The 10,738-nt window shown below is 51.9% G+C and overlaps 1 protein-coding gene across 1 annotated transcript; it reads left to right on the top strand.

Annotated features, from left to right (window-relative positions):
- The first annotated feature begins 2,273 nt into the window (after positions 1 to 2,273).
- GPR173 (G protein-coupled receptor 173) lies at positions 2,274 to 10,344 on the top strand. Its single transcript, XM_029067153.2, has 2 exons — positions 2,274 to 3,055; positions 9,094 to 10,344. The coding sequence occupies exon 2, from the start codon at positions 9,206 to 9,208 to the stop codon at positions 10,325 to 10,327; it is 1,122 nt and encodes a 373-aa protein (XP_028922986.1). The 5' UTR covers positions 2,274 to 3,055; positions 9,094 to 9,205; the 3' UTR covers positions 10,328 to 10,344.
- Positions 10,345 to 10,738: the final 394 nt, after the last annotated feature.

Genomic DNA, 10,738 nt, shown 5'->3' with positions numbered 1-10,738 from the left:
GTGTGACCTTGGGCAAGTCACTTAACTTTAGAGAGCATGGCTCAGTGGAAAGAGCCAGGGCTTGGGAGTCAGATGTCATGAGTTCGAATCCCAGCTCCGCCGCTTGCCAGCTGTGTGACTTTGGGCAAGTCACTTAACTTCTCTGTGCCTCAGTGACCTCATCTGTAAAATGGGATTAAAACTGTGAGCCCCACGTGGGATGACCTGATCACCTTGTATACCCCCAGCGTTAGAACAGTGCTTTGCACATAGTAAGCGCTTAACAAATACCACCATTATTATTCTCTGTGCTTCAGTGCCCTCATCTGTAAAAATGGGGATTAAAAAATGTGAGCCCCGTGTGGGACAATCTGATTACCCTGTATCTGCCCTAGCACTTAGAACAGTGCTCAACATCTAGTAAGCACTTAACAAATACCATAATTATTATTATGTGGCCTAGTGGAAAGAGCACAGGTTGGGGAGTCAGTGGACCTGGGTTCTAATCCCAACTCTGCCACTTGTCTGCTGTGGGATTTTGGGCAGTGGCATAATGGCTAGAGCACAGGCGTGGGAGTCAGATAGGAAATGGATCCTAATCTCAGATCCGCCATTTGTCTTCTCTGTGACCTTGGGTAAATCACTTCACTTCTCTGGGCCTCAGTTATCTCCATTTGTAAAATGAGGATAGAGACTGTGAGCCTCTGGTGGAACAGGGTCTGTGTCTGACCCGATTTGCCGGTATCCATCCCGGCGCTTAGTACAGTGTCTGGCACATAGTAAGCATTTAAGAAATACCACAATGATTATTATTACTTCTTAACTCCTTTGTGCCTCACTTTCCTCCTCTGTAAAGTGGGGATTAAATCCTCTTCCCTCCATTTTAGGCTGTGAACCCCCTGTGGGGACAGGAACTATGTCCAAGCTGGTTATCTTGTATCTTCCTCAGGGCTTAGTACAGTGTCTGGCACATAGTAAGCACTTAACAAGGACCATATGATAACAGTAATGACATTTACTTACTCTGTGTCAAGGATTGGCCTTAGAGCACCTTAAAAAAAATAAAATAAACAGGGCAGGAGAAGTGAGCCTGAAGATCTCTCCCCACGGGCCAGCCCCACCCTCCCGCCATCCATTGTCTAGACAGCAGAAGCTCATTCCAACTGACATCCATATGGAAACTAACTACCAGATCTGGGGATGAGACCATGGAAGCTCAGGTGAATTATACACACCCAGGTGGGGCTTCCGGGCCACGACTTGCTGAAGTTGGCCTCAAAACCAGCCCATGGGTGCGAAGCAGCCATCTTGTTGGCCAACGTGAACGATTCTGAGATCTTTATGCCATTAACTAGCATCAGGGGAAAGAAGGGTGGGTTTGAATTTGGTCAGTCTTTGCCAGGCAGCCCGGAGTCTTGGCCCCCGTCACTTCAGAGCCACCTGGCGACCCGTGATTCCCTCGCTGAGGGCTTCCTGGTTAGAGGGGCTGTAACCACAGGGCAGGTTCTCTCTGTCATCCTTCACTCTTTCCAGTGTTCATCTGGCAGGGGGAAGCCCTGAGGAGACAAAAAGGTCAGGGAGGAGCAGACCCCCGGTCCTTTCCTTAGACCGTGAGCCCCACGTGGGACAGGGACCGTGCCTGATCAGGTTGTATTGTCTCTACCCCAACCCCGAGCATAGCGCTCAGCACATAGAAAGTGCTAAAGAAATACCGCAATTCTTCTTCTTCTTGTTATTCTCCTGAGCCACCCGTTCCCTGCCCCTTTACAGGGTTCGTGGAGGTCTACTTATGCCTTCGCTAGTCTCTCTAAGATTCCTTCCCCACCCTCTGTCTCAGAGATTCTTCCCTAAGCGGCTCAGGGTCCACCCAGTCAGACCATTTGCGGATTTCTTGCCCCTCTGGCCTCATTGTCTGTAACCACGGAGCGTCCGTAGACCCAGGCCTCAGGCTGGGCTTCCCTGTCCCCCCGTGCCCTCCCCACCCCACCCTGGCCTGGCCCGGCCTGGCCCATCCGCCTGCCTCCCTTTCCTTTTCCTTCTGCTGCCAAAAGAGGCTTCCGAACCTGCTGTCTCCCTCGGCCCTCCCCACCTCACCCCTTCCCGAAAGGCTCCGAAAAATGCCGAGCTTTCTCCAGCAGGCGCTATTGTCCTCCATATAGAACAGCCATTTCATTCCCCATCCCTCTTCCCTCCCTCCCCCTCCCCCCTCCCACATTGATTTTTTTCTTTTCTTTCAGATTGGGACAGCCCCTGGGGTCCCTTCCCTTCTTCCTCTTCCCCCCTCCCTCATCTTGAAGGACCTTCCGTCAGTCTGAGCGAAAGGGTTTCATTTTTTTTTTTCCCATCACTAGGCTGGGAGCTCTGACATCCTTTTCCCTGTGAATTTCCAAAGAGGCTGATACCTGGATTTTTATTGGCAGCGGAGGGGGAGAAAGTGCCAGGAAATCCTTAGACAGACCTGGGCTAGGATCTCACTTCATCGGGAGCTATGAGATCCCCTTTGTGAACCACGCAGCTAGAGAAGCCAACCTGGGTCCAACAACCAAAACAAAATAGATCGGGTGGGTTTTTCTTCCCTCCCCCACTCCCTCCTCTCTCCTTTTCTCTTTTTTTTTTTTATTTATTCTTGTGCCATTGCAATAGGTGGATTTTATTCTAAGGATTAGTCACAACTGTGAACAAACCATGGTAGTATTCATCATGATGAGGGCACGGATCTGCTTTCTGCTTTCCATTGGACACGAATTGACTATGTCTTTTGAGGACAAAAGAAGAAAGGAACAGACCAGCACAGAAGAACGGGCAGATTGGTGAAGTGTTTTTCGTTCAACGGGGGAACATGATGAATTTGTGTGTGGCGGGGGATGAAATGCATATGAAGACCCCAGGAACCCCACGGCTCTACTGTATATGTATTTTTTGTCTTTCTTTCATGCTTGGAAAATTAGGCAAGACTGACTGTATCCACGGCAACAAGAGGAAGATTTTTTTCCCTCACAATGTTTGATAGGATTTAATTTTCCTAGGGGGAAGAGGATTTTTATACATATATTTTTTCAAATAGAGAGGAGAAGAGGTAAGGAGACTAATGTGGCCAGAAGTTATTTTATAAATTTCATGTCCTTACTGCTTCCATACTGTCTGTCTCTCCATCTCTCCTCATCTCTCTCTCCTCTCCGCTCTCTCTCTCTCTCTCTCCTCCCTCATGCTAAATGACATACAGATGTTAAATATAACTACCACCTGTTTTCGATGGCTGTTTTTTTTTAATTACCTTGGGTTGATTTGAAAGGAGAGGGGTTTATTTCATGTGGTAGCATATGCCTCTCTGCCTTTCCTTTATTTTTACCTTTGCTGTTTCTCCCTGGAATCTTTACCTCTACAGAAGTATATCCCATATAGTTTCCTCATACCATAGGGGTATTTATATATATATATATATATATATATATGTCTGAGTGTGTTTTGGTAGACACACATACATATACACACACACTCACTCACTCACAGATATATGTTGCCGGTGGGTGGATTTTCAATTAGGCTCCTTTCTGCTTTTTGCAGTCTGTAGGACCCTTATCTGGCTGGGTTTCCCTTTTCAGGTTTTCCCCTCGTGCCCATTTTTTTTTAAAAAGGTAAATGTTTTCATCTTCGGGGAGAAAGTGGAGAGGGGGGACGGTGAAGGTGGCCCTCCCAGGAAAAACCTCTTTCGGCTGGGCTGGCTTCTGTGCTCTGAGTGGGATCAGCCCTTGGGGCTTTCCTATACCGTGAGGTTGGATTTGTCTTTAAAATGGGAGAAAGCCTCTGCCTTTTTCTTTTGCCTTCTTTCTGGGAGTTCACAATAATGCGGGAGGCACGGGGAAATAAATGTAAATAGCCAATGATTGCTCGGGGCTACCAGTTACTGGGGGTTTCACTCCATCTTCCCCGAAACAAAGAGTGAGGATATTCTCTTCACCTCTACCTCCCTCGGGCCCATGTTGCATCGGCCGAACCGGGGGAGAGCATCTTTTTCCCTGCCCCGACAGATATGTCTGTTCTGCCCAGAGCACATGCCCGCGTTCAGATCAGCGAGCCGCTGCTCTAATTGACCACAATGCCCAGGAGGATGCCGGGCTCAAGCCTCCTCTTCCCCTTGCCCCCCGTCAGCTGGGACTGGTATTTCCTCCTCCCGCCTGCGGGGCCCTTTTAAATTAGGCCTCTCCTCTCCGTAGAATTTTCGGAGCGGGAATTATCCCGGCGTCGTTGGCATACCGCTCGTCTGCCAGGCAGAGGGATATGGAGAGTCACTAGCGCAGCAAATGAGATCAAGTCAGACCTCTTCTTTCGGGGGGCCCAGGTGGAGGGGTGGCTCCGTCTTTTCCCATCAAAGGAAGATTTTCCGAGAGCATACCGATAGGATGGTCGTGTGCTTCCCCACCCTCTCTCCTCCTCCTCCCACCCCCTCCCTGGCTTTCATGAATTTGGCTTTTCCCCTGGAGAGCGTTTGTGTAGGCCTTCAGCTCTCCCGTTGTCCACCAACTGATGACAAGATCCGTGGAGGCTCATCCATGTCATTGCCAGCCAACTCTGGGGGACAGAAAGGTGGGAAGAGGTGGCTCGGGTGGGATCTGGTGTGAAAGATTTTTCTTGGACCCCACCTCTCCGTTGTGTGTATGTGTGTGTTGCGTTCTCGTGTTCACCACCCAGGCTCTCTGCCTGTCCAGAACTATCATTTATGTGTGGGGTAGCATTGTTCCCGAAGAGAAAGGCCAGGTGGGACTGTGTCTCTGGAGGTGGGTGAATGTGCAGGGAGATCAAGGATTTGTTTCGTTTTTGTTTTATGGGTGCACACATTTCAGATGTATGGGTGTTCAGATGCAGACATTTCTGAGCGGGGAGATCACAGAGTGGGTTTCGAGGGGAGCTGGAAAGATTGTTCTTCCACACCCATCCTTGAGGGTGCTTAGAACAGTGCTCTGCACACAGTAAGTGCTCAATAAATACGACTGATTGATTGACTGAGGGGCCTATCCTGTCCTAGGCCCCTTCCTCCTGGGATCTAAACAGATGCATGTACATGAGGCAGGCACATGGCCCCTCTGGCTCCGACTTGGCATCTGCCAGGGTTGATATGTAAATGCACTGCCTATAAGCACTTGGCGGATACCACAATTACGATTATTGTTGGTATTGTATATACTGGGTCAAAACTTTGGAGAGCTCACCTGGATAGGCGCGTCAGAGAAACCGAAAGCATGAATTCTGCCTGTACCTGCCCCTCATAGAGCTCTCTAGTATGTGTGTAGGTGCAGAGCTGTGTTGGCATTGTGTGCAGGTGCACAGTTGTGCAGTTTGTGTATAATCCTTTCTGTGTAGGAGATTAACTGAGGGTAGAGAGTGATCTATTTTCAGGTTGCTGGACGGCATATTATTCAAATGGATTTCTAGTCTAATTTAGGTGGTAGAGTATGGTTGCTTTTTCCATCTTTTCAATTCTGAGTGTGGAGAGTGTTGGGGGGGGGGGGGTGTGGGGTGGGGGGTTGCTTGAGGCCTGAATAGAGGTTTCTGAATTTAGAATGTAGGTTTTAAACTTGACTACAAAATATTGCATCTGTTAAGAGTACCTATTTCCAGGAGTTTATGCTGTTAGAGGCATTTTTTTTTCTTCTCATAAACACATCTATTTTGGGAACGATGTGAAGGTTTGCCTTGAATTAAGCTTTGTGTGGATTTTAAGAAACAAACATATGCATTGTGTGCAGCGTTTTCATATAGAATATTCATTAGAGACGAAGCATGGGCTTTACACGCGTGCCTGTTAGGTTTCGTTTCATTCTTCCTGCTCAAATGAACGGAGGTATATATTTGAACAAATGCAAGCTGTGGTTGAGTCTAGGGCCTCTTCAGAAAAATGGATTTCACTTTTGCTTAATCGTTAAGCCCCTTTCGACATTCACGCACGCTCGCTGCCGCTTTGAGTTCTGGCCTTTGAAAACGAATTTGAATTTTGTGAATGAGGGCCTAGTCCTCATATTGGGGATGAGATGTTTTTGAGGAGGTACGTACCAATATACCAGTGACTAGAGTTAATAAAAATAGGTATTTAGTACGCTGCAAGAGCCTCCATGTATATTTACATCTTGGTTATATTTATAGACAGGTTGGTGTTCTGATTTCCCTGTCGTGGGCCTTTCCGAAGTGCCTTTTTTCCCCCCTTTTGGGTCTTTGAGTGTCTGTATTAAAGTGTACATGGACAGGCTAGGCAGCAATAATTAGGGATCCTCTGTGTGCCCCTGGGAATTCTGATTTCAGTTCCAGGGTACTTTTATGGTGCGGCCTTGATATAGAGTGGGAGTGGCATGTGCTGTGTATTAGAAGGGTCGGTGTTTGGATGCTTCTATGCAAAGTAGAGCTCCACATGCAACTCATTTTCCTTAGCGTGTCATCTATGTGTGTGCTTCGTATTGAAAATAGAACAATGACAACAGTTTGCTCTGAGTTTTTCTCTTTCCAGTGTATTTGGGAGTTAGGGGACAATGATGGCTCTGAGGGGATCCTCAGAGTGGAGCGTGTGGTGCTCCTGGAAGTTCGTGGTTTCCGTCCTGGACAGTCTGGGGGAACCTCGAATGGCTGGAGGCAAAGGGGAAGGAAGTGGGCGGCCCGTGCCGGAAGCTCCAGAGTCAGAAACCAGCAATAGACCCCAAATCACTGACCACCAGCGACTGCCCCTTTCTGTTCTTTATCCTTTTTTTTTTTAATGGCACTGTACCAGGCACTGTACTAAGCGTTGGGGTAGATACAAGCTAATCAGGTTGGACTCAGTCTATGTCCCATCATGGGGCTCCCAGTCTTAATCTCCATTTTACAGATGAGGCACCCAGAAGTTAAGCGACTTGCCTAAGGTCACACGACGAGACAAGCGGCAGCCGAAATCAGAACCCAAGTCCTCTGACTCCCAGCACAGCGGTCTTTCCGCTCGGCCACATGGCTTCCTTCCTGGGGGAAGTAGGTGAGGGGCTGTTTACCCTTTTCGGGCATGGTTCCTTTAGAGTCTGAGGGCCCTGAAGCTAATATCCCAAAGCAGGAGTGGGGAGCCGGCTGCCAGGTGGATGGTAATCAAGCCCCCCAGGGCCTTAATAGTAGTAGTAACTGTGCTATTTTTTAAGAGCTCACTATGTGTCAAACACTGTACTGAGTGCTGGAATAGTTACAAATTAATCGGGTCGGACAGACTCCCCATCCCACGTGAGGCTCACGGTCTAAATAAGATGGAGAACGGGTATTGAGTCCCCATTTTACAGATTGGGGGCGGAGATGCGGAGAAGTTAAGTGACTTTCCTAACGCTGAGAAGTTAAGCGACTTTCCTAACGTAACAGAGCAGGCAAGGGGCAGAGTCAGGATTAGAACTCAGGTCCTCTGACTGGCAGAGTCAGGATTAGAATTTAGGTCCCCTGACTCTTTCCACTAGACCATGCTGCTTCTGAGAACCTAGGAAAGCTTTGGCTCACAGGGGCCCTTTCAATCCAAATACTAACTACTTGAGCCTCTCTAGCACCTTCCTTAGGAAAAGCTCCATGTGCTTCCTCTCTCTGATTTCTTTCCTCTTCCCCAGGCAGAGGATTATTTTCCCCATTTTACAGGCAGGAGGGTCAAGGCCCAGAGAGTTCATCTTTATCAGAGTCCAATCCAGAAACTCACCTTGACTCCCAGCTCTTTCCATCAAGCCTTGGTGCCTCTGTGGCTGGTACCTCCCTGTTGACATGTACTCTCCCAAACGCTTAGTACAGTGTTCTGCCACTAGTAAGCTCTCAACAAATACCACTGATGGACGAGAGGGGCAGGGATGTCCTGGCCCCACTGGGCTGTTTTTGAGGATCCTCCTGTCACCCTGGGTCATCCTACCCGGGGCCAATGTGAGGGAGGTGGACCGTTCCCAGACTAACACCAACGCAGCAGCTTTCCGAACCTCCCGCCGCCCTTCCCCCGGATCCTACTTGGACTGTGAGTCCCATGGGGCACACGGACTGGGTCCAACCTGATTATCTGGTATCTACCCTAGCGCTTAGAGCAGTGCTTGACAACACAGTAAGCACTTAACAAATACCATAATAATAATTACTATCACGGGCGGTTTCCAAAGGTCAAGGAAGCTCTCGTCATCTCTTCGTCCCCACCGGCCAGTTCTCAGCAGTTTCTCTGGATTTCCTGAGGGTTCCATCGTTGGCCCTGTGATGGAGAAGGAAGGGAAGGGATAATACCAATAATAACGATTATCGTTATTACTATCATCGTGGTATTTGTTAAGCACTCACTGTGTGCCGGGCACTGAGCTAAGCCCTGGGGTGGACACAAGCAAGTCGGGTTGCAAGTCCCCGCCCCTGTGGGGGCTCACAGTCTTAATCCCCATTTTACAGCTGAGGGAACACGGGAAAGTGAGGTGACTTGCCCGGGGTCCAACGGCAGACGAATGGCGACGGTACCTCCCTGGTGGCAAGTACTCTCCCAAGCGCTTAGTACAGTGCTCTGCCCCTGGTGAGCACTCAATAAATGCCACTGGTTAGAACCCAGGGTCCTTCCGAATCCCAGGCCCGTGCTCTATCCGCTAGGCCACGTTGTTTCTCTAGGGGATGGGGAGAGAACAGCCGCCCAACTCTCCTCCCTCTCCTGCCCCGGCTGGAGCCCCGGAGGCCATCTGCTTGCCAGTGCCTCTCCCGGAAGGAGGGAGAGGGATCCGATCCCGTTGGGTCCTTGGGTCAGGCTGGGCCTCTAGACTGCAGACCATACGCTCACTGTGAGCAGAGAACTTGTCTGCCAACTCTGTTGTACTCTCCCACGTGCTCAGCACGGTGCTGTGGCAGGGTAAGCGGTCAACCAAGGCCACGGATGGATTGGGTGACAGGCCCGACTAAGTTAAGCGACCAGCCCAAGACCGCCGGAGAAGACCACCGTTGAGCTGGGGCAAGAAGAGAGGGAAGAACCCCAAGGCTCTCCATCTTTGGACCGCCCAGGAGGTGAAACGCATTAATCCTTGGTTTCTTTCTTCCCCTTTCCTCCCCCTGCCCGTCTCCGCCACCCCCCGTCTCCCCGCTTCCCCGCCCGTGACCCTCGCCGTCTTCCTTTGCTCTCTTCAGGTCCAGAGGCCCCGGCCGGGAGATGGAGCTCCATCGGATCCGGAAGCGCTGCTAACCCCTTGTCCCCTTTCCCTCCCCCTCCCCCCCGCCCTCCCCCTCCGGTTCGCCGAAGATGGCCAACGCCAGCGACCCCGAGGAGGTCAGCGGCTCCCTCTCCCAGTCCGCCGCCGTGTCCACCTACATCAAGCTGGTGCTGCTGGGCCTCATCATCTGCGTCAGCCTCGCCGGGAACCTGGTGCTCTCGCTGCTGGTCCTCAAGGACAGGACCCTGCACAAGGCCCCGTACTATTTCCTGCTGGACCTGTGCCTGGCCGACGTCATCCGCTCGGCCGTCTGTTTCCCCTTCGTCCTGGTGTCCATCCGCCACGGCTCGGCCTGGACCTACAGCGTCCTGAGCTGCAAGATCGTGGCCTTCATGGCGGTCCTGTTCTGCTTCCACGCGGCCTTCATGCTGTTCTGCATCAGCGTCACCCGCTACATGGCCATCGCCCACCACCGCTTCTACTCCAAGCGGATGACCTTCTGGACGTGCGTGGCCATCATCTGCATGGTGTGGACCCTGTCGGTGGCCATGGCCTTCCCCCCGGTCTTCGACGTGGGCACCTACAAGTTCATCAGCAACGAGGACCAGTGCATCTTCGAGCACCGCTACTTCAAGGCCAACGACACGCTGGGCTTCATGCTCATGCTGGCCGTCCTCATCGCCGCCACCCACATCGTCTACGTCAAGCTCCTCCTCTTCGAGTACCGGCACCGCAAGATGAAGCCGGTCCAGATGGTGCCGGCCATCAGCCAGAACTGGACGTTCCACGGGCCGGGGGCCACGGGGCAGGCGGCGGCCAACTGGATCGCCGGCTTCGGGAGGGGCCCCATGCCCCCGACCCTGCTGGGCATCCGGCAGAACGCCCACACGACGAACCGGCGGCTGCTGGGCATGGACGAGTTCAAGAGCGAGAAGAGGCTCGGCCGCATGTTCTACATGATCACCCTCCTCTTCTTGGTCCTCTGGTCGCCTTACATCGTGGCCTGCTACTGGCGAGTCTTCGTCAAGGCTTGTGGCGTACCTCAACACTACCTGTCCACCGCCGTGTGGATGAGCTTTGCTCAGGCCGGGGTCAACCCCGTGGTGTGTTTCCTGCTGAACAAAGAGCTGAAGAAGTGTTTGAGGACTCACCTCCCCTGCTGGGGGGCCGGGGGCGCCCAGGTGCCCAGGGAACCTTACTGCGTCATGTGAAAACCCGAAGAGGGGGATGGCGGGGTGGGAGCGGGTGGGGGGGAGGGACGGGGGCCTTTGCGGGAAGAGGGTGGGTTGGGGATGGGGACGGGGGTGGGAAGGGGTGTGCGGGGAAGGGGCCGGGCGAGGCCTGCTTGAGGAACGGCGGTCCCACGGGCCCGGCAGCCCCGGCCCACGTCCCGGGGCGGGAGCGAGGCCTCGCCGGCTCCTTTTTTCTCTTGCTACGACCTGCAGATGCCAAACACACACACGTCGGCTCTCCGCCCCGTCCGGGGGTGAGAAGGAGGCGGACGGGGCGTTTGAGGGAATCTCTCCCACCCCGTCCTTCCGCCTTTTTTTAAAAAAAAACAAACACGAAAACGGGTTTTCTATAACCACCGTGGAGGGTTTTTATTTATTTATTTAGGTAAC

This window comes from Ornithorhynchus anatinus, chromosome 6, assembly GCF_004115215.2.
Source record: "Ornithorhynchus anatinus isolate Pmale09 chromosome 6, mOrnAna1.pri.v4, whole genome shotgun sequence".
In the NCBI taxonomy this organism is placed as follows: Eukaryota; Metazoa; Chordata; class Mammalia; order Monotremata; family Ornithorhynchidae; genus Ornithorhynchus; species Ornithorhynchus anatinus.
The sequence above is the reverse complement of the archived record's forward strand: the minus strand, read 5'-3'. Positions and strand labels throughout refer to the sequence as shown.